Genomic DNA, 24,320 nt, shown 5'->3' with positions numbered 1-24,320 from the left:
TAAAATTAGTGCCAATATTACTCTGAATACAGGTATTACTTGATTTAAACAATATACAATATGTGTATATAATAAGGCTTATTGACACTATATATTTTGACCGTTTCTCAAGTTTCCTTCAATGTTCATGACAGTGCTATATTATATGTTGACTAGTGTCATTTCAAGGATGAGCTGCAATTTAAGGTGAATGTAGCTGAAGATGCTTGATGTGTTTTAGCTCACTTAATTTGTACTCAGGTTGAGATTTAATTAGTCGATGGTGGATGGGTGAACCTTAATTATGCATTGGTAGCAAAACTTTTGTCTAGGATATTTCTTTTCAAGGGTAAATACTTAAATATATTTTTTAAATCTTTTAATAAATTAGTTTTAATAAAATAGTTTGTTACAACTTAATATAATTAACAGCGTAGTTAAGATTCATCCAGAGAATTTGTAAAAGTAAGTATTCTGTTTTGTACTAAGAGTTTGTTATTTATTAAAATAATCAAGTTGATATTGTTAAATAATATTGTAATAGTACTTATGTTGTTACGTTTGGTGTCAGTGTTGCTATGTGCCATGATGAGATGAGAGGTGGGAAGCATTTGTAAGTACAGTACAGTATGCCTATTTAGATAAGTATGTGTAAAACTAATATTTAATCGTTGGCTGTTAAGCACATTTGGTAAGTAGAGAGTAAAGATCCTGGTCAAGTGATATAAGGCAAAGAGGGTAATGCAACATTGTTCTAAAAATGTTTGTCTTTTCTTTTCCCGGTGGTTGGCTGCCCTGGTGGGGCGGTCGGCTGCGGGTCACCCACTACCTGTGCTGTGGTGCTACTGTCCTGGCGTGCGCCCCAACAACAGCCACCAAAGATTTGGCCCAAACCTCGTATTTCATGGCTACTAGCAGGTTATTATCACTGGCTGACTGTTTGTCACTACTGCCAGTAGCAAGTTTCAGTGGGCTCCTCCTAAATTTAATAGCTGTCCAGTAACAAGATGGCAAACTACCAGCTAGGCTACTTTCCTGTCTACTGTCATTGACTCATTTATGATGTGCTACTATCAGTACCTGAGGCAACTATACATCAGTCCTTTCATTATGTATTTCATTAGGTATTTCTTAGTGTGATGATTTCACCTGATTAATTAGGAATAGTGTACTGTGAGGTATAATTCAGTTAAAGATTGAGACACTTTTGCAACAAGTGTTCCAAACATGTCTCAGTCTTCAACTTATTGGTTTTCTAAACAATTTACATCACACAATCCAGTTAACATAGATTTGGTTAGAATTTCTCGCTGCAATTTTAGGTGTGGTTTGCGTGTTTGCTGGGTAGGGGTGTACAAAGTGTTGTTAAAAAATATATACATCTATAGCAAAAAAAAAAAATGAAGCCTCTTGAGGTGAAGCATCATAATAATAAAATGGCTTCTTTTTGCTATATGTCTTTTTTTTTAACTTGTTGGCTCACAACACCAGTGAAGTGCAATAGTGTTACTGTATTTACCTTGCCATTCAGTGGTTACCTTAATTCGTTAGATAATTGTGTAATCGTTGATTTTAAGAAAAATTGTCCTTGATATACCTGGTGTATATAACATTCCTTGCAAAGATTACAACCAGTCAAATGTATGAAAAATGGAAAGATGAGAGTGGCAATCATACCAGAATGCAGATTGTTTAACACTTTTAACAGACTTTTCCCTGACACTCTGGATATCATACTTTCCCTACCTGTTTCCCTCACTTGGGATCACTTTATACAAATTTGCTATTATGCAATTTTTTCTTCTAACAGTACAGTAATTCTGTATGTTTGATATACATTTGCTGTATGTGATTGGTACAGTTCCCAGAGTGGATTGAAGATCTTATTGTGTGCATTTAAAGTGTTGATAGCTAGATAGAGCTTAGCACAACTGCCATAGGCCCAGAACATGGACAATGATCCCTAAAGCTTTTATTTAAAAAGAAATGCAAAACATTGTGCCACTACTATGAGTATTTATGATGCTAGTAGTGAAATTTGAAGAGCCCTGAAAAGTGCATGCATGGCTTCTTCATGAAGGAAGTATTAGAACAATGGCATAAAAATTGTAGACCAGTAGCACAAACATCTCACCTCGTAGAACTCAAATACCCAGTTTTAGGGAAAAGTATGACCTGTACAATCCATGGAGTTAGAGTGGGAGGATCATGCCTATGACAGTTATTAGATGATGATTATTATTATTATAACAAAATCACAGACTTGGAAAGAAAAACCAAAATGTAGATGTAGTCTATCCAAATTTTGCTAAGGCATTTGATGAGTGCAACCATGGAGTGGTAGCCCATAACTATGAGGTTAATAGATATAATGGGAAAAGTGTGAAAATATATATTAAATTTTCTAACAAATAGAATATAGAGTAATAGTAAATACAACAGATGTTTGAGCAAAGTAAAAAGTATAGTACCCCAGTGTACCATTCTGTCACCTTTACTGTTTCTGATATTCATAATGGACATAGATACAAACACCCGTCACAGCTTTGTGTCATCCTTTATGGATTTATATCAAAACGAGCACGAAAGTAGCTTCATTAGAAGACAAGAACTGAATTCATTTAACAAAATCTTTCACTGGGCAGTGAAAAATTACATGATGCATTGTAAGAAATTTCACTTTCTTGGATATGGAAAAACAAGATAAACTCCAAACTAATGCAAGATGTATAAAAAAAGGAAGACTGACTTGTACAACTTTTAAAATGAACATATAAAATTTGGGGGAATAATAATGTCAGTGACCTGTCACTTAGTGAACATGAGAAGGCAACCTCAGCAAAGGCCAGAAAAAATGTCAAGAGTGAAAAATAATGCCAGTGATAGTACAGTACTATTCAGTCATTTGGCCTCTTCTGTATAAATAACAAAAAAGGCACAATACCGTGACTGGAAAGATACACAAATAACCTGCACATAGCAGAGAGGAGCTTACGACAACGTTTTGGTCTGACTTGGACCATTTACAAAGTCACAAAGTATATAACTTCAATCACTTTTGTATGTGTAAGGCATTGTCTGAATGTTACAGTGAGGATGCTGATGGATGCAGTGGAGATATGTTTAAGACTAGTGTATGATGTGAATATTATGTAGTGAATAAGAAGCAGAGAAATTGGAGTAGAGTGTCGTGATTTGCTAGGCATAATTCTGAGAGCAGATAAGGGGTTGTTGAGATGCTTTGGTCATTTGAAAAGAATAGAGCAAAATAGTTTGAACGTAATTTCAGGAATTGGAAAGTACGTGCATGTACTCTGAAGGATCAGTGGGGTTGTTGCAGGTCAGTGAGTCATTTGAACTGTGATGTTCATTCACATGGGGATAACTACAGCATAAGTGATTATGAATTTCTTTTTGCAAGTAACCCCTTCTCTTGTATATATTACTAAATGTAAAAGAAGAAACTTGTTTTTTCTTTTGGGCCACCCCGCCTCGGTGGGATACTGCCGGTGCATTGAAAGGAGTGAGAATAACTTGTTTCCTTCTTTGGATCACCCTACCTTGGTGGCAAATGACTGATTTGGGAAAAAAAAAAGAACTAGAAGATAAGCAGAGAAGAGAGGGTGTCATGGAGAAATACCAATATGTTATTCTTAAGCTGTACCATCAAAGGATTGATCACAGAATGTTATTCATAGCATCTTCATCGTAGGAAAAAACGTAGTCTGATTAGTTTTTCATGCCAACCTGTGTTTTTGGTGTGACATGGGAAGCACATTCTTTTACACTTGAAAATAGTTATCATTCATACTGTAAGTGCCAATATATTAACCCACTGTTTTGACTGTGTCATGCCGATCCCACATAATTTATAATAGGTTTCATGAGATTGCCAGGTTCAAGATTTTGTAAGCATTTGTTAATGGAGTGGGCATCAACGTTATTGAGTAGCCTCCATTCCCCCCCCCCCTTTTTTTTTTTTTAACAACACATCAGTCGTTTCCCACCGAGGCAGAGTGACCCAAAAAGAAAGAAAAATACTTTCATCATTCAACACTTTCACCATCACTCATACATAATCACTGTCTTTGCAGAGGCTCTCAGGTATGACAGTTTAGAAGTCTTTCCAAACTGCCAATATCCCAAACCCCTCCCATAATTATTTGTTAAATTTAAGCGTTGGATTTGTCACGCTGAAAATGTAAATCCATAAACCTTTTTAGTTCATGTACACTAGTGAATTTTAACTCTTGAATTGGGTGTAATGTATACTGTATATACATGCATAATATGTCTGGCTGAGCATCTGAGTAAAAAGTTTTTTTTTTTATTTCCTTTTCTTTACTAGATCATCCATCTCCTGCCTAGGGATATGACCCAAGGAAATAAAACACATTCACTATCATCCATTCAGTGGCTGTCTTGCCAGAAATGTGCAGATATTATAATTCAGAGCACTCGCTGACCTGCAACATCTCCACCCCTCCTTCAGGTTGCAAACACTGAGCCCCCTGAATTCCTGTATTCATGTTACCTTGCTCCCATTCTAGCTGCAATCAAACCTTTAAAATTGCTTCCCTCCTCTCTCTCTCTCCCTCCTCATAAACACAGACATGCACATTTACTCGCTCGCTTCTGCTGGATGCTTATTCTTCAGCCTTAAAACTTCCTACACTCATCCAGTTCTTAAGACGGTCTTTACACCTTCCCCTCTATTCCAGATTTATACACATGTTTTGTCCTCTTCTTTGAAAAAACTGGCCATATCCCACTGAGGCAGGGTGGGCCAAAAGGAAGAACGAAAGTTTCTCCTTTTCAGTTTAGTAATTTATACAGGAAAAGGGGTTACTAGCCCCTTGCTCCTGGCACTTTAGTCTCCTCTTATGACATGCATGGCTCACAGAGGAAGAATTCTGTTCCACTTCCCCATGGAGAACATTTTTTGTCATCTTTTCTAAATGTTTAAACCGCCTCAGCAACCACTCCACTCTGAATTATACCGTTTGTATCCCATACTGTTCTAATTTCTTTGTTCCCAATTCTCTACATAATATTCATGCATTGCTCTCAACCATAGCATCTCCACTGCCTCCATTATATAATAGAGCATATGTAAAACTCATAATACTTTCAGAATAATTTTGTGATCTGTCATTTTGGCCTTCAACTTAGAGCACTTAAATATTTGGTGTGGAGCAGCCTAGTCCTTAGTAGAAAGAAATAATCCTGGCTAATACTGTGCCTTGCCACCCATGTATCATGTAGTCCGCCACTGACACACAAATGTAATATGATAGCAAAAAAAAAAAAGAATAAATATTGTACAAGCAATTTTTATTGAAATATGTTTGTATTGTATAATCGTTTTCGTGCTCATCACAATTTTGTTACCAGGGACTGTAATGCTTCAGTTTGCAGGAACAATGGTAGATGTTTTCAAGAGTAAACTGGTCCCATATTTCCTGTAAATTCCTGATCAGATGGGTTGTGTAATGTGAGATATCGTCCTGGGAACCACTAGGACACTGCCTGGTTGACCAGGTGGTCAACAAGGGAGCCTGGCCTGAGGCTGGACTGTGAGGGGCAGCAGAATCTAAACCAGTCATAGTTATATTTGGTTTTTGATGCTCTACAATCTCGTATGTTTTTTCTTAACAATACAGGGATATTACAGTTACCCAGCACCCTACTTAAAGGTTAAAGAAAAAGTAAAAAGTAGTCTTTCAGTTGGTTGATCCACTGACCAGGATCTGGTTGTTGGTTTTCATGTTGCAAATCTTCGCTCGAGTCTCATTGATACTGTAGTTACCATACACTAACTATATGAAGAATAACACAAATACAATTTATGTTATCCCACCTAGTGCAAAATGTGATGAACTTGTATATTATTCTGTGCATGTGGGCTTTTAAGTGAAATAGTTCTTTTTTTTTTTTTACCAGATTAAATAATGTGGTTTCTTTTATTCTTTTCAATACTGAGCATAATGAAGAATTCGATACATAATTCACGTCTTGGCATCTTTACTTTGTAGACATTTTGCCATCCATCCATTTGCTTTATCAATACAATACATGAATAAAATCTGATGCCTATAGAAATACAGTGGAACACTGAGTTTTGGCCATACTTCGTTCCAGAAGGCTGTTCGATTGCCACTACTGAACGAATTTGTTCCCATGAGGAATAACGTAAATTAGATTAGTCCGTTTCAGACCCCCAAAAATACATTTACAAAAGCACTCAAACTAATACACTTACATAATTGTTCGAGTTGGGAGGTGGCCGAAACTCGGGGTACCACTGTATACACAAAAGACAGTAGAAGACGAGGTAATTAGTCCCTCAGCTTAGGAACAGGTAATAAGCACCTGAGGAGGGGTTGTTGAGGTAGTTTGGACATGTAGAGAGGACGAGACAAAATAGGATGATTTGGAGGGTGTATAAATCTATAGGGGAGGAAAGGTGGGGTAGGGGTCATCCTAGGAAAGGTTGGGAGGGAGGAAATAGAGGTGGTTTTGTGTACATAGGTATTAGATAGGAGTGAGTAGAGGCAGATGGTTTTTGGGACTTGATGAGCTGTTGGCATGTAAGCAAGGTAACATTTTGTGAAGGGATTCAGGGAAACTGGTTAGCCAGACTTGGGCCCTGGAGATGGGAAGTACAGTGCCTGTACACTGAAGGATGGTTGGGGATATTTGCAATTTGAAGGGGCATCTGAATTGTAGTATCTGCACACCTCTGGAAAGACAGTGATAGAGTAAATGATGATGACAGCGTTTCTATTTTTGGATCACCCTAACTCGGTGGGAAACAGCCAGTGTGTTAAAAAAAAAAAACTTTGTCGACTTACTTGTGTTAGTGGTGGTGAGATTTGTTGTGGGTCTTTCTAGCTGTTAATAGGATATTAATAACCACTCAGTATCATTAAGCCAATCCCAAAACTGTAGTTTATAAAAAATTAAGTGAAGCATACAATAGAGCAATGGCCAAGCTTATCAGGATGAATGAGAGCACCAAAATTGCATTTTGAAATTTTTGGTGCATGCTAAACATTGTCAGTGCAATTATGTTTGTTAAGATGTTATGGAATGAAGTGCCCAAATCTACTCAGAATTCCAGGTGAGGAAAATTATGGTATTTATGAGTTGATAATTATCAGGGTTTTGCATATTCAAGGAATGAGGTGAGGGAGATCGTGCATCTTGCAGGGAATATTAGTGGTTAGGGAAGAGAATGGGGGGGGGGGATAACCTTGAGGATGTGGAGACAATTGACATATAGAAGCTTTTGAAACAGGTTAACATTGGACTGATTGTAAAACAGTTGATGGATATGATGAATGCAGGAACTAGGAACAAGAGAAAAGGACAGGAGCAGCAAGAGGAGTATTACCTGCTGAAAATAATGCAAGAGAAACTGGCTAACTTGAAGAGGAATGCAAGTGTTTTCATTGAAGCAGATCCTAACGTGGATAAGTATTTAAAGCTGAGAGGTGGCATGGAACAACTTGTGTAACTTTGTCATCAGCTGTATAAATCAATGCAGGGTAAGAACTCAGAAATGCATTATTAAATACTTTGCCACAGCAATACACCCATCAAGATCTACAGACTCCGCAAGTCTAGAGAATCACAACTATTCATTTCAGCTCACTTGACTGATATCTACCCATTTCTACAACATGCTTAATGCAGAAATGTCAGAACTGCCAAAATGTGAGGTATGTTGAATATTACTACAGTATGCTATTTTTCAAGAATATATTTTCCTAAGTTCGGATTTTTATGTAATGTACAGTACATGTATCAGTTTTCCCTTACACAGTTGAACCCCGGAATTCACATGCTTTGTAATCCGTGTGATTCGATTGTACTTTTTTTTTTTTTAACTGAAGGCTGTTTTATGGATAATTTCATTTATTCATGTTTTTTTCTTAGAGCCCAGTGTCATTTTGCTTGATAAATAACCTCTAAATTGAAAAATCATAGGATTCCATTTGAGGTGCTTATTCTTTAATATGAATGTAAATATTAAGCAGGTTAGAGCAATATTTATAAAGATATTTTCAACATTCATACCATCTCCAAGAACCTAACCACTGTGAATTACATGGTTCAGCTCCTTAGTATTAGGGTGCTTTTTTCAGACATGAGTTACCACATTGTACAAATCTACGTTGTGATTACCTCAATATAGTTTTATTTACAGAGTTATGTTTGTGGTGTTCTATCTTCAGTATTTAGTTTGCCATGTAGTTTTTAATTTTGATAGTGTTTGTAGAACTAATTACTGCTAGTATTCTATTAATTTATTTGTACATACTCTATATTCCTAGCCTCTTTCTCCTTCCTGCTGATATTGCATAGTATATTTTTCTGATTTTTTTATATGGTTATCATGTCTCCTCTTCTCCAATCAACCAATGAGATCAAATAACCCAACCTGCACTCAGGCGAGGGAAACTTATGACATTTCGATATGACTTGTGACTGTTGAAAAGTCACACTAGCGCTTCATTGTGATATAACAGTGGTCTAGGTTGGACCGTTAAATTGGCTTAAGGTTCCCTTCTTCCAAGTACTGGTTATTTGTGTATTCTTCCAGCCACAGTATTGTGACTTTTTATTGTTTGTTGTAATCTTTCCTTGCAGCTCTCAATATTTATGCGGGACCATTTTGCAGCATGTTTTAAGACATATTCAATCCACATACATTTTACTAGGTGTAACACCAAAGTTGCATATTCTGTTTTTGGCCTAATTACATGCTGAATGCTATTTAACTAGTCTGTCAGTGTAGCATAGCTTCTCACAAATTTATTCTAAGTGACACTAGTCTCTTAATTGCTCCTAGATTTTCTTCTGTCTGATATTTTCTGTATTTTATCACAATCTATAATCATTATGTAGCCTATTTTTGCTTCCTTCCATTTTATTACATTGCACTTAACATTAAATTTTATTATCCATCCCATTCTGTTTTTTTTTTTTTTCTCCATTTTATGGAAGTCATCTTATAAGGATCAGTCTATTTATGATATTTTGACTAGGAGATTTACATCATCTGCAAATATTAATTTAGGTTTTTGTTCCTACTGACAGATTGTTTATATAAATTAGAAACATTGAAGGGGGAGTACTAATCTTTGCTGGAACCTGCTGGTAACATTCTCTATAAGGACATTTCTTCTTCTATGACTTTGCATTTTACTGACAAATAAAATATCATTCACTGCATTCATTTGCTTTTTATTTCTCCCATGTTTTGTAGATTCATTGGGAACTATATCAACAGGTTTTTTTTCTACATTATTGACTGCTTCTCATCCATTTCTTTCTTGAATAATTTCTATGACTCGTAGAAGCTTAATAGATTTGATTTACTGATCCTGTTTGATACTGAACTGTTTGATAGAAAACTTTGTACCCCCTGTGTATTGTTCACTTATCTGTAGTGACTTTTTCCAGGATTTTTACAACATTGCTTGTCAGTAAGATGGGTCTTTGATTTTAGGGTTTTCACCGTAACTCTTCTAAATGCCAGTACTGTGTGCGGCATTTTCTGTTTGCCAGTTTACCCTCTTGTAATGAAATTTTGATATATATTCAAACCAGATAGTTTAGCTCTGCACAGTGCAGAACTAAACTATGTTTCTTTTTTTTTTTATCCAGTAGTATTACTATCATAATGTACTCTTTTTCAACTGGTGGTTGGGAGTTAGTCTGCTTTATTAATGTACTCTATCCTATAAACACTTGAGCATATTAAATATCTCGCATTTCCTTTTCAAATTCAGTGATTTTATTATTGTCTTTGATCTTTTGTACAGTATTTTGTCATTCATTTTGACAATTTAATTTTCACAAACTTTAATAAGATATTTAGCTTGTTTTTGGTCTTGTTAACTTTTCACTATAAGATTGTATGGGTCCTTTGTTAGAATTTAATTTAATTTCACTTCTCTGAAATAATTTACCTGTCTTAAATAATCATATTTTGCTTTCCCAAAGTCTAGTCGATCTTGTTTGTGTCTGGTTTTTCTCTCATAAAGTATACCTTGCAAAATGATTTCAGCTAGAACATAATCTGATACTTGTGTTGCATTCTCTCACTTGAGTTGCTTAAATTTTGTTGATGCATACAAAATCTCATCTTCACGTGTGAAGATTGACTTGACTGTTCATTTACCATTCCAACCTTATTGGCTATGCAGTATTTATACAGTAAACCCTTGATTAAAGCAGATTTAGACTTGTGAGCAAAGTAACATTTATGAAGGGATTCAGGGAAACCGGCAGGCCGGACTTGAGTCCTGGAGATGGGAAGTACAGTGCCTGCACTCTGAAGGATGGGTGTTAATGTTGCAGTTTAAAAACTGTAGTGTAAAGCACCCTTCTGGCAAGACAGTGATGGAGTGAATGATGGTGAAAGTTTTTCTTTTTCGGGCCACCCTGCCTTGGTGGGAATCGGCCGGTGTGATAATAAAAAAAAAAAATAAATAATACTTGTGTTGCATTCTCTCACTTGAGTTGCTTAAATTTTGTTGATGCATACAAAATCTCATCTTCACGTGTGAAGATTGACTTGACTGTTCATTTACCATTCCAACCTTATTGGCTATGCAGTATTTATACAGTAAACCCTTGATTAAAGCAGATTTAGACTTCATGGTTTTGTCTTTACACTTGAAAAAATGCAAGCAAAAAGACAAGAGTGCAAAACAATTGCTATTATTCTCCAGAAATTTAAAAAAATGATGTAATACACAGAATTTGGGTATTTCCCACCATACATTTTCCTATATCATTTGCTGGGCCTCAAGCAGTGCCCTTCACCAACCATCCTCCTTCCTTGGCCTCCCGCCATTCTTGCTGAGCGAGCTGTCAGCTAAACAGTGTTATTCTTACCTAACTACTGTAATGCTTATCAAAATTTGTATAACTAAAGAATGCTTAATATATGTAACAAGTCTACATAAAGAGTATGAAGAGAATATTCAATGCAGTAAGGTTAGTAACTCGGTATCATATTTATCATGATTTCACTAATTAATTATTCCTGTGCCTTAAACAGTGCTGTATCAACTCGAGCATTATTTCATTTTATTTCATTTATGGATTTAGAAAAGGCATATGATAGAGTGGATAGAGGAGCAATGTGGCAGATGTTGCAAGTTTATGGAATAGGTGATAAGTTATTAAATACTGTAAAGAGCTTTTATGAGGATAGTAAGGCTCAGCCTAGGGTGTGTAGAAGAGAGGGAGAATACTTCCCGGTAAAAGTAGGTCTTAGACAGGGATGTGTAATGTCACCATGGTGGTTTAATATATTTATAGATGGGGTTGTAAAAGAAGTAAATGCTAGGGTGTTCGGGAGAGGGGTGGGATTAAATTATGGGGAATCAAATTCAAAATGGGAATTGACACAGTTACTTTTTGCTGATGATACTGTGCTTATGGGAGATTCTAAAGAAAAATTGCAAAGGTTAGTGGATGAGTTTGAGAATGTGTGTAAAGGTAGAAAGTTGAAAGTGAACATAGAAAAGAGTAAGGTGATGAGGGTATCAAATGATTTAGATAAAGAAAAATTGGATATCAAATTGGGGAGGAGGAGTATGGAAGAAATGAATGTTTTCAGATACTTGGGAGTTGACATGTCGGCGGATGGATTTATGAAGGATGAGGTTAATCATAGAATTGATGAGGGGAAAAAAGGTGAGTGGTGCGTTGAGGTATATGTGGAGTCAAAAAACGTTATCTATGGAGGCAAAGAAGGGAATGTATGAAAGTATAGTAGTACCAACACTCTTATATGGATGTGAAGCTTGGGTGGTAAATGCAGCAGCGAGGAGATGGTTGGAGGCAGTGGAGATGTCCTGTCTAAGGGCAATGTGTGGTGTAAATATTATGCAGAAAATTCGGAGTGTGGAAATTAGGAGAAGGTGTGGAGTTAATAAAAGCATTAGTCAGAGGGCAGAAGAGGGGTTGTTGAGGTGGTTTGGTCATTTAGAGAGAATGGATCAAAGTAGAATGACATGGAAAGCATATAAATCTATAGGGGAAGGAAAGAGGGGTAGGGGTCGTCCTCGAAAGGGTTGGAAAGAGGGGGTAAAGGAGGTTTTGTGGGCGAGGGGCTTGGACTTCCAGCAAGCGTGCATGAGCGTGTTAGATAGGAGTGAATGGAGACGAATGATACTTGGGACCTGACGATCTGTTGGAGTGTGAGCAGGGTAATATTTAGTGAAGGGATTCAGGGAAACTGGTTATTTTCTTATAGTCGGACTTGAGTCCTGGAAATGGGAAGTACAATGCCTGCACTTTAAAGGAGGGGTTTGGGATATTGGCAATTTGGAGGGATATGTTGTGTATCTTTATACGTATATGCTTCTAAACTGTTGTATTCTGAGCACCTCTGCAAAAGCAGTGATAATGTGTGAGTGTGGTGAAAGCATTGAATGATGATGAAAGTATTTTCTTTTTGGGGATTTCTTTCTTTTTTTGGGTCACCCTGCCTCGGTGGGAGACGACCAACTTGTTGAAAAAAAAAAAGAATGTAAAAGACTGAGAAAGTTGTGTATTAGAGATATAATTTTGACTGGGGTGCTGCTGTGACAAAATCAGCTGTGTTGCCCACACACAACATATTATTGATATAAACCCACAGCTTGCTAAGTAAGGCAAAGTATTTCTTATTTTTCTAATACAATGTGGGAAGATGTATGGCCAAGACTCGTATGATACAGTTTGATGAGGAAATTTGGCTTGTTTTATGATAGTGACGTTAAGGAGCCTAGGAAATGATGCCTCACTATGAAGTGTGAGGAAGGAAGCTATACGTTTGGTACAGTTTGGAAGGGAAATTAGTTTAGTACTTCATTTTTTATATTAATAATAATGGAAGGGAAATGTGGCTTAATTTTATGATTGTGTAACAAGTGTGTGTTAGAAAGTTACTTGGCAAATCTGGAGGTGTCTTGAATGTAATCCTATTTTCCCTGTATGTTCACATCAGTTGCAGTTTGCACTGTTTTAGATCAGATGCCAATTTTCAGGAATGTAACCTACACTAATCAAGGGTTTACCATACAGTAATTGAAATCCTTGGTCACAGTGATTTTTGTCTTTTTGTGGTTGCTATGTAGTATAGTTCCCTTAATATATGTTTCAGCCCTTTATTTATCCTGTAGAGTTTTAATTCCATTTATTATTAAATGAAGGGGTTAATGCACTTTTTTTTTCAGGTAGGAAGTTTTACCACTAAACTTTCAATATTGTTCCTGTTTTGAATTTGAATTCTGGGGTGTTTCTTTTGCTGCTACTACCAGTGCATCACCTTTCATTCCTTTTTCATTTGTTTCTTTACTTTGTTATATCTTGACTAATTGTTATATTGTTGTCTTCCTGCAGTTCCTTTAAAGACAGGAGAAATACCAAAGCTGGAGAATGTACATTGTTTACTGTCCACATACAATAAGTAGAGCACCTAAACTACTGGGAATGCCCCAAAGCACATGGAATGCACTTTATGGAATAGATAAGAGAAAGAGAGATTTGATTATATTCACATAACTGCTTGAAGATCAGGTCCCAAGTCTACACACTTCCATAACCATTTACTGTAGTGAGAGATTCTGGATGAAGTGGAAGTTAAAAAAGTGAAAAGTAGGGATGTCTTAAGGATGATGAGAAAATTCTGTCAGTTTATGGTTCAAGACACTTTGACCTTCTACCAGCAAGAGGAAACTTGACCAGCTCTTTCTGAAAGCATCACATCAGTTAGTTTGCAAAGGACATGTCAGCACATGGACTGCAGGCAGCAACAGCCTGGTTGATCATGCAGTTAAATGGGAAATCTGGCCTTCAGCTGGGTTGCAAGAGTAGAACTCTTGAAGTTGGTTACAGGTATGTCCCTGACTCTTAACAAGTTTTCTTTGTTTAACAGCTGAAGGTACAAAAGGATTGGTAGAGACCATGTATAGTTCTTTAGAATGTGAGTCAAGGGGACAAGACTGAGTATAAGAAATATTAGGGAATAAAGCTATTAAGCATACCAGGTAAAGTGTATAGTGGAATTATTATAAGAAGAGTTAAGAGAAAACAAAGCAGGATTGTAGAGGATGAAGATGATTTAGGAAGGGAAGTGGATGTGTAGATCAAGTGTTTGCATTAAGGTACATTGGTAAGAAATTCTAAGATTAATGAGCTCTGTTGCATTTATGAGTTGAGTAGATAAGGGAGCAATGTGGCAAGTGTTGCAAATAGGTGGTGGGATTTAAAAGCTGTATAGAGATTATATAGAGTGAACCTCAGGTATGTAGGAGAGAAAGGGTGTATTTTCCAGTGAAAGTGGGGTCTTAGTGATTGTTAACATTAATTGCTTAATATATTTATAGATAGGGTTGCACAAAAATAACATGCTAGAGCATTGAGGAAAGGTAGGGGCATTAAGCTCCTTTGGGAGATTTTTTAAAGATGTCGTGAAGGTTGGTGGAAGAATTTGGAAGGGTTTATAAAAGAAGGGAGTTAAAAGTGATAAAGAGTAAGTAATTTAGGCAATAAAAGACTGAATGTCAGATTGGAGGAAAGGAACTGAATGTGTTTTTCTGTTTGGAATAGATGTCTTGGCTGATGGGTATATAAAATGAAGCCACTTGTAGAATAAAAGTAAAGTAGCAGACATCTTGATTGTGGAAAGAAAGAAGTTGAGCAATAAGTGCTAAATAGGATATGTATATAATTGTGTCAGTGCCTTTGTCTGGGTGTAAAGTGTACTGCCACATGAGGCAGAATATCCAAATATTCACAACGAAATATAATGTTACATGTGATCGCTCTATCAACACACAAGATAGTGTGTGAAGTGAGTTGGGTTTTGTGGAAAGTAGCTGTCTTCTTGTCCACACAACTTATTTTCTTCCACCATTCTGAAAAATTTAGTTTTCGTAATATTTTGCTACATGTCTACTTGAGTCCTGGAGGTGGGAAGTACAGTGTCTGTACTCTAAAGCATGGGTTTGGGGATATTTACTGTTGGAGAGACTTCTAAACAGTTGTATCTGTTCGCCTCTGGCAAGACGGTGATAGTGTGAAAGATAGTCAAAGTGTTTCTTTTTCAGGTCACCCTGCCTCGGTGGAAGACTGCCAGCATGTTAAAAAAATAAATTATTTAGTTTTAAAACTGGCTGTCTCCCACCAAGGTAGTGTGACCTGAAAAAGAAACATTCATCATCATTCACTCCATTACTGTCTTGCCGGAAGTGGATGTCCAAATCACTCACACACACACACAACCTTCTTTAACACATTCATGCACTTTATTTGAAAAAATAAATTAAAAAAGATACAATGAGAAGAACAGCATGCATGACATCACAGAGCCTGCATTTTAAATACTTCATTCAGCTTCCCAGTGGTGGGTTGTGTGCCCAGAACACTGCAGGAATTTCCTCTCTGAATTGCAGCAATGAATTTCTGAAGAAGGAAGCTAGTTGCTCAGGTGTTCTTGGTTTTTTTTTTTTGGTGAGCTTGTCATCCAGCTCTTTAAAGAATCTGAAAGCACACTTGCCCCATGTTCCGTGGGTCTCCGACCTTTTTGGGATAAAGTTATAGCATGGTGCCAATCCTTCAGCTTCAGAGTATTGTAGATCAGTGTCAATCAATATAGATGCACAGGTGTAGTCCTATGCAATCTGCTTACCATTCTTCGGTGGTAACATGGTGACTCCGTCTGGATGCTTCTGACTTCCATCCATGGAGCCTCCGTACCTGAGGTTCCTGTTCTACTGGGCAATGGACTGTGGTGAGACTTGGCTTAATATCATTGACGTCTCTGTGTCTGGCATATTTCCCTTCCGACATATGACAGATGAGAGTATGGAGCTCAAATTGATCAGCTGATGCCCTGCTGCAAAAGCATCTTATGTTTGGTGAGTGTGGGGGTGGCTAGATGAATAGCTACATCAATCCGAATGGCCTGAGGGTTGAGGCGAGTGTTCAGGGTGGAATTAGGGACGGCTAAAAAGAAATCTGAATTTGGTGCCTTCACTTCTAGGAGATGAGCTTTGGGAGGAGCTAGTCTTCTTGAAGAGTCTGTGAAGCTATCCTTCTGTGCAGCTGCTTTGATCAGCTTTGGGTTGTGAGCTCCTACAGCACCTTACTTCATTCCTCTTCCTCCCAGTCAAACTGGAAGTGTTGCTTGATCCCATTGGTAATCCTCCAGTGACAAATTCAGTGCCTTCCTAAAGATAGTTCTCAGGAGTGCATCATATTCATTAACTATTGGTTTGTTGAAGGAAGGACCTCGAGAAATAGGTTAGTCTAGGCAGAATTCAACACCTTGTGAGGAGATACAGGACACCATGGGCATCCAAATCACTTACTCTCTTCTCCATCCTCTTCAGGTTGTTCAGTTTGTCCTTGAGGACTGTGTTGATAGCCTGATGACCCAGCAGTGCTCCCAATAGGATACTCTTGGAAGGGGTGGTAGTTAAGGCTTCAGGTAAGATTGTTCACACAGCTGTAATTATTTCCCAGTCTGTTGAGATGATTTTGCACTTCAAAGGGTTAAGGATGAGTCCCAAAGCTACTTCCTGTGACTTCACCAGTTGAAGGGACTCCTCCTTACCTCCCAGAGTGCCATCATCCAGGTGCCGATATTGAGTTTGCTGTGCAAGCTGGATGTGAGTTATCTTACTGCCATGCAAAAGAAAAATGGAGCAGGTGGGTCTTCCTTCTGAACGCACACTGATGAGGTGATTTTCATGCTCGCCAAATAAAAATTGAATTGTTGCTGTAGCCAGCTGTAATAAAAGGGAAAAGACTAGGGAACTGCTCTCAAGTGGCTTCCAAAGCCACATTTCTTTTCACTGGGTTAAAAGCATTCCTGAAGATTAGTTTGACTAAGGCCTTGATGTCACACCATGCTTCATGAGCTGCTGCTGCACCCCCTCGAGAGACCCCCAAAGTCCAGTTGGTTTGGCTGAAGCAAGCTGGTGGCTTCTGTGCTAATGTTTCTCACTGCCACTCTGGCTGCAGCAAGATGGCAAGGGGTGTTACCAACAGCAATGGGTCTGATTCCCCCATCCTTCTTTTTCAAAGCACATAACAAGTCTCTGAAAAAGAAAGGCTTGATTTCCTCAGGAATCTGCCCAACCAGATAGTTGATGATGAATATTATTGACTCGAAAAGGAGAATCGATGCAGCTGTACCAAGAACTGGATTTACTATCTCTTTGATGTGCTGTGGTTGTATTTCACTGTAACCCCATGCAAATTCTGCTGGAAATTAACAATCCAGTGATCATCAATAGGGTTGTTGGTGATACTGGTTTCCCTGGGGTGAGTGCTTGAACTGCAGCCTCACCTCCAGAGGCAGTTGTGTCATTGCTTGTAATTATTCTGTGCCATAAATGCAACATCAGCAGTGAAGAATAATTACTGTAGTTTATTTTCAAGAGTGACAGTATGATCATCAGGGTCGTAAGCTCGAGAAAAGAAGATATACTTTCAGCGAGACATGGAAGCATGAAAAGATTCCTGGCTCTTAACAGAAACTAGCATCTTGATGAAAATTCTAGGAGCTGCATAGGTAAAGTTTTTTTTTCTGCAAATGATTTCTTCCCAACAGCATGAGGCTTAATTTAAAAGGGTCCATGGCAATTTGCAGAAGCTTTCTCTGCTCTTAATGAAAGGTACTTGCATATCTGCAGCATACTTGGGTTCATTAAACTTAATAATTTTCAGTGATCATTATTATAAAATCAGTGCTATAAATTTTAATTACTACAAAATATGAAATTATTTTAACTTGAAAACACATAGGAGAGAGAAGCTTATGACAACATTTCGGCCTGACTCGGACCATTTACAAGTCACGGTACTTGAACCATTTGATCTGGAGTTATGTTCTAGCTCCATATTAGGAAAGTCGATCAAATAGTTCTCAACAGCTGAATAATTTGATGATGCCTTTTCACTTGATGTTTTAAGCCAATAAACAGTGTGGCATATCTTATATCTGCTAAACCAGCAATATCTATATGTACATTTACTGTCTTTTTTCACTTCTGTTGAAATTTCTGTCCCTTTTTCATCAGAGTAAAGCCAATAATAAGCATATTTTCATTGAGGTACTGGCAGAACTATTAATGTGTAAACAGCTTTACAAGAAGGTTCAAATTTTTTTCCAACATTTTTATCAATCTCACACTGAATAAAACTTTAAAATGTTATTCTCTGATTCTTCAAGCAATACACTCTTGATTTTCCAGCATTGTACCCCTGAGTGAAATAAACACACATTCTACTGCTGTATAAAATTTATTAGTGAAAGTGATCACATCCCTTTTTTTTTTTTCCCAAGAACTTGGTACCATACTTTGTCAAAATTAAAGCTGCAGTAACTAGTTGGGACATAATGCTCTTTTAACAGCTTTTACATGTGCATGTTCCTTATCAGAAGAACCAACAGGACGAAAAGGAGACTATCCTCAGTCGACATTTTGGAATAATATGTTAGGGGTAGGGGTCGTCCTAGGAAAGGATGGAGGGAGGGAGTAAAAGAGATTTTGTGTGCAAGGGGCTTTGATGTACAGCAAGCATGTGTGTGTGTGTTAGATAGGAGTAAGTGGAGACAAATGGATTTTGGGACTTGACGAGCTGTTGGAGTGTGGGCAAAGTAATATTTTGTGAAGGGATTCAGGGAAACCGATTTGCTGGACTTGAGTCCTTGAGGTGGGAAGTAGTCCTTGCACTCTAAAGGAGGGGCTCGGGATATTTTCTATCTAGAGAAACATCTAAACTGTCATATTTGTACACCTCTGGCAAAACAGTGGTACTGTGAATGATGGTGAAAGTGTTTCTTTTTTTTTGGGTCACCCTGTCTTGGTGGGAGACAGCCAGTGTGCTAAAAAAAAAAATTCTTTGAGAAACTATCACGTTTTCTCTGCATATCCACTTGTTGGAGTTGTAAACAAATACAACCTCTCCTCTATAGCGACGTACTTGTTTACCGATGCCTCACACTTACGACAGGCTCTCCGACCAGTATTTATACCTAATTAATGTACGTATATTAGAGCTGATTTCCTCTATTCTGTTCATTTCAATACACAGTACACCACTGTATAAACATTTAAAAATATACATAAATGGTGCAAAGGTGACATTAAAACAATGTCAAAGATAACAAAAAAGACACAATACCTTGACAGGAACAATATACAGATAACTCCCACATATAGAAGAGAGGAGCTTATGACAATGTTTCGATCCGACTTGGACCATTTACAAAGTGTGTCTTTGTAAATGGTCCAACTCGGACCAAAACGTCGTCGTTAGCTCCTCTCTTTTATGTGCGAGTTATTTGTGGAATATCAGAGATGGTTGACACAAACCCACAACCATTATAGTGTGCTCCTCACTGAGCGACAAATTCATTTAATGATGTGGCCTTAGGAACGGAACTCCATCGTTAAGCAAGGAGAGGCTGTACTCAAGTCAGCATGGGTCAACTGCTGTGCTACAAAACAACATAGACTTGCAGTTGCATCATATGCCACTACACTTTAAAGTGTAATAGCAAATTGTTTTTGGTCAGTTGCTGTAGTGCTGTTTTTCTTGGATACAGTTGTATTACATAGTTTAACCATGCAAAGGCATAAGCTAGAAAATCTTGTACCACAAAGTAGAATTATTTTCAGTCTTTGAATTTTATTCTTAGTATGAAGTGAATTGAGTGAATGATGAAAGTTTTTCTTTTATTTTGGGTCATCCTACCTCAGTGGGAGACTGCCCATGTCTTTAAAAAATGCTGTATTGGATATAAAATATACAGGTCTCCCTCAACATTCGCGAGGGTTAGGGGATCAAGAGCCTCGCGAATGTTGAAAAACCGTGAATGTTTGGTGCCCCAATATATTGTAGGGAAATATATTACAATACTGCTTCCTTAACTTGTTGAACCATGAATAATCATAAAATACATGAAAACGTCGTAAATTGTACTAAATGTATACATGTTATGCTTTAATAACGTATGTTATTTAATAACATGTATGTTATTAAATACCACAGACTCCACCACTGCGAGTCCCTACTACCCTCCCTACGACCCCCACAACTGGCAGCCAGCCCTCCCAGCACTCAGTGTGGTGAGTGTTTTGTTTGTTTATTATTTGCTATTAAACTACAGAATAAATAATGTAAACCCATTCATGACTGCATATTGGAATGGCTATTAGGAAAGGTATTAGACGGTGACATCATGTGTTTACTCTTGAGCACAGCAAAGAATCGAACATTTCTGCTATTGCTAATAATAACAAAAGTAATAATAATAATAATAAATACGATAATTGAAGAAGGAAATTGTGCAAAAATACAAGGGAGTGGTAGACACATCGTCAGTGTGACTGTTTATGCTGGAGTGAACATTAGTGTCCCTGCTCTTCCAAACATTTCACAATAATTCAGCGGTTGAGGCAGTGGTATTTAATAACATATATGTTATAAATAATAATAGTACATGTTATTATTAATAACATGTATTATTATTAACATGTATGTATTTAATAACATATGTTATAAATAATAATAGTACATATTATTAATAGCATGTATTATTATTAACATGTATGTTATTAAATACCATTGCCTCAATCACTGCCTCTACCACTCCAGTCACAATCTACAGGCACCAAACACAATGAATTATTGTGAAATGTTTGGAAGAGCAGGGAGACTAATGTTCACTCCAGCATAAACAAAGTCACACTGACGATGTGTCAACCACTCCCTCGTATTTTTGTACAATTTCCTTCTTCAATTATATCATATTTATTATTATTATTATTATTATTATTATTACTATTGTTATTATTAGCTGTAGCAGAAATGTTTAATTCTTTGCTGTGTTCAAGAGTAAACACATGATGTCACCGTCTAATACCTGTCCAAATAGCCATTCCAATATGCAGTCATGAATGGGTTTACGTTATTTATACTGTAGTTTAATAGCAAATAATGAACAAACAAAACACTCACCACACAGTGGTGGGAGGGCTGGCTGCCAGTTGTGGGGGTCGGTGGGAGGGTAGTAGGGACTCTCAGGTGGTGGGAAACTTAACCCTTTGACTGTCGCAGCCGTATATATACGTCTTACGAGGTACCGTGTTTGACGTATATATACTCATAAATTCTAACGGCTTCAAATCAAGCAGGAGAAAGCTGGTAGGCCCACATGTGAGAGAATGGGTCTGTGTGGTCAGTGTGCACCATATAAAAAAAATCCTGGAGCACGCAGTGCATGAGAAAAAAAAAACTGACCGTTTTTTTTTTTTTTTAATTAAAATGCCGACTTTGTGGTCTATTTTCATATAGTATTTATGGTTGTATTCTTGTTTTCTTGGTATCATTTGATAGAATGGAAAACATATTATAGAAATAGAGGTGATTTTGATTGATTTTCCTATAAAAAGAACCTAGAAATGGAGCTCAAAGTAGGGGAAATGTTTGATTTTTGCCAATGTTCAAAAGTAAACAAATGATGCCATTGTCCAATAAATGTCCAACTAGCCATTCTAATATGCAGTCATGAATGGGTTGACGTTATTTATACAATTATTACAGTATTGCAGTAGTCTGCATAATAGTAAGTCTTCTATTTTTTGTTTGAATAAAAATTCAAAATAGAAAGCAAGAGTAATATCAGAGAGGCCTGGAGACATGACTGATGAGCAAAGAAAATGTTATTTTAGAGCCAGGAATGTCTGCATTGTTCATTCTGGACCTTATTTTGAAATTGTCGTATTTTTTAGTTTTCGTGAAATTGGCCAAATTGCAAATTTCTGACCACATTATTAGGTAGTAGAAATCGGTAAATGGACAGTTTCTTGTATTCAATCGATAGAAAAAATGGAGTTCTAAAGAAATAGCTATGAGTTTGGGCAACTGGAACAATGGAATTAGCTGAAAATAGGGCTCAAAGTGGGCGAAATCGCCGATTTGTGAACAGCGCCGAGGTCGCTAACTTCGCGAGAGCATAATTCCATCAGTTTTCCATCAAATTTCGTTTTTTTTTTGGTGTCATTACAATCGGGAAAAGATTCTCTATCATTTCATAAGAAAAAAAAATTTTTTTTTTTTTTTAAATTTTGCGACACCAGGAGAGTCTCACCTCAGGATTGGGGGTTGCGACAGTCAAAGGGTTAAATATGATTTGGTGGCTGGGAATTCGCGAATGTGTGAAGCCCGTGAAAGTTGAAAACGTGAATGTTGAGGGAGACCTGTATATTATTTGTTTTTCTTGGCTTAATGGGATGTAACGTATTACAGAGATTTGAATTTTCCGAATGTTTAATTTGCCAGTTGTTTCTGCATATATCAGATCACTTTTTAGTGTAACTATAGTGTAAGTAAAAGATAGATGGGATACAAGGAATATGGAAACAGCAGGTAAGAGGTGAAGGTTTATAAGCTAAAGGAGGAGGCAGTTAGGGTAAGATATAAACAACTATTGAAGGATAGATGGTCTAGTGAGAGTGTAGGCAATGGGGTTGAAGATGTATGGGGTAGGTTTAAGAATGTAGTGTTAGAGTGTTCAGCAGAAGTTTGTGGTTACAGGAAAGTGGGTGTGGGAGGGAAGAAGAGCGATTGGTGGAATGATGATGTGAAGTGAGTAGTAAGAGAGAAAAAGTTAGTACGTATATGAGAGGTTTTTACAAAGTAGGAGTGATACAAGGAGGGAGGAGTATATGGAGAGGAAAAGAGAGGTTAAGAGAGTGGTGAAGCAGTGTAAAAAGAGAGCAAATGAGAGAGTGGGTGAGATGTTATCAACAAATTTTGTTGAAAATAAGAAAAAGTTTTGGAGTGAGATTAACAAGTTGAGGAAGCCTAGGGAACAAATGTATTTGATTGTTAAAAATAGGAGAGAAGAGTTATTAAATGGAGAGTTAGGGGTATTAGGAAGATGGAAGGAATATTTTGAGGAATTGTTAAATGTTGATGAAGATAGAGAAGCTGTGATTTCTTGTATAGGGCAAGGAGGAATAACACCTTGTAGGAGTGTGGAGGAGCAAGTTGTGAGTGGGGAAAGTTCGTGAGGCAGTGGGTAGAATGAAAGGAGGTAAAGCAGCTGGGATTGATGGGAGAGAGAGAAATGTTAAAAGCAGGTGGGGATATAATTTTGGAGTGGTTGGTGCTTTTATTTAATAAATGTATGGAAGAGAATAAGATACCTAGGGATTGGCAGAGAGCATGCATATATTGTATATATTGTATAAAGGCAAAGGGGACAAAAGAGAATGCAAAGCGTGCATGAGCGTGTTAGATAGGAGTGAATGGAGACGAATGATACTTGGGACCTGACGATCTGTTGGAGTGTGAGCAGGGTAATATTTAGTGAAGGGATTCAGGGAAACTGGTTATTTTCATATAGTCAGACTTGAGTCCTGGAAATGGGAAGTACAATGCCTGCACTTTAAAGGAGGGGTTTGGGATATTGGCAGTTTGGAGGGATATGTTGTGTATCTTTATACGTATATGCTTCTAAACTGTTGTATTCTGAGCACCTCTGCAAAAGCAGTGATAATGTGTGAGTGTGGTGAAAGTGTTGAATGATGATGAAAGTATTTTCTTTTTGGGGATTTTCTTTCTTTTTTGGGTCACCCTGCCTCGGTGGGAGATGGCCGACTTGTTGAAAAAAAAAAAAAAAAGTCTGTTGAGTATACCTGGTAAAGTGTATGGTAAAGATATTACTGAAAGAATTAAGAGTAAGATGGAGAGTAGGATAACAGACGAACAAGGAGGCTTTAGGAAGGGTAGAGGGTGTGTAGATCAAGTGTTTACAGTGAAACACATAGGTGAACAGTATTTAGATAAGGGTAAAGATGTTTTTGTGGCATTTATGGATTTGGAAAAGGCATATGACAGGGTTGATAGGGGGACAATGTGGCAGATATTGCATGTATGGAATAGGAGGTAGGTTATTGAAAGCAGTGAAAAAATTTTATGAGGATGGCGAGTCTCAGGTTAGAGTATGTAGGAGAGAGGGAGATAATTTCCGAGTAAAAGTAGGCCTTAGACAAGGATGTGTGATGTCACCATGGTTGTTCAATATATTTATGGATGAGGTTGTAAGAGAAGTGAATGCCTGGGTGTTGGTTAGAGGTTTCGGGTTAAAAGGTAAAGAATCTAACACAAAATGGGAGTTGTGACAGTTGCTCTTTGCTGATGACACTGTGTTTTTGGGAGATTTTGAAGAGAAGTTGCAGAGGTTGGTGGATGAGTTTAGTAGGGTATGTAAAAGAAGAAAATTGAAAGTGAATATAGGAAAGAGTAAG

At 37.3% G+C, this 24,320-nt stretch overlaps 1 protein-coding gene across 6 annotated transcripts in view; it reads left to right on the top strand.

The window, feature by feature from the left end:
- Window positions 1-24,320, top strand: part of CycT (Cyclin T) — an 81,121-nt gene that overhangs the window by 10,695 nt on the left and 46,106 nt on the right. For 3 of the 6 annotated variants that reach the window (XM_053793996.2, XM_053793998.2, XM_053793995.2), the window contains one exon: window positions 852-897. The exons of 1 other annotated variant lie outside the window; for it this stretch is intronic. In XM_053793996.2, the coding sequence (XP_053649971.1) occupies window positions 852-897 (46 nt within the window). Of the gene's footprint in view, window positions 1-851; window positions 898-7,287; window positions 7,704-16,382; window positions 16,481-24,320 lie in introns of those variants that run through there. 2 more of the 6 variants (XM_053793997.2, XM_070097098.1) reach the window with 2 other exon arrangements.

The sequence above is a fragment of the Cherax quadricarinatus genome, chromosome 56 (genome assembly GCF_038502225.1).
Source record: "Cherax quadricarinatus isolate ZL_2023a chromosome 56, ASM3850222v1, whole genome shotgun sequence".
In the NCBI taxonomy this organism is placed as follows: Eukaryota; Metazoa; Arthropoda; class Malacostraca; order Decapoda; family Parastacidae; genus Cherax; species Cherax quadricarinatus.
Note: the sequence above shows the minus strand (reverse complement) of the source record. Positions and strands in the feature narration are given on the sequence as shown.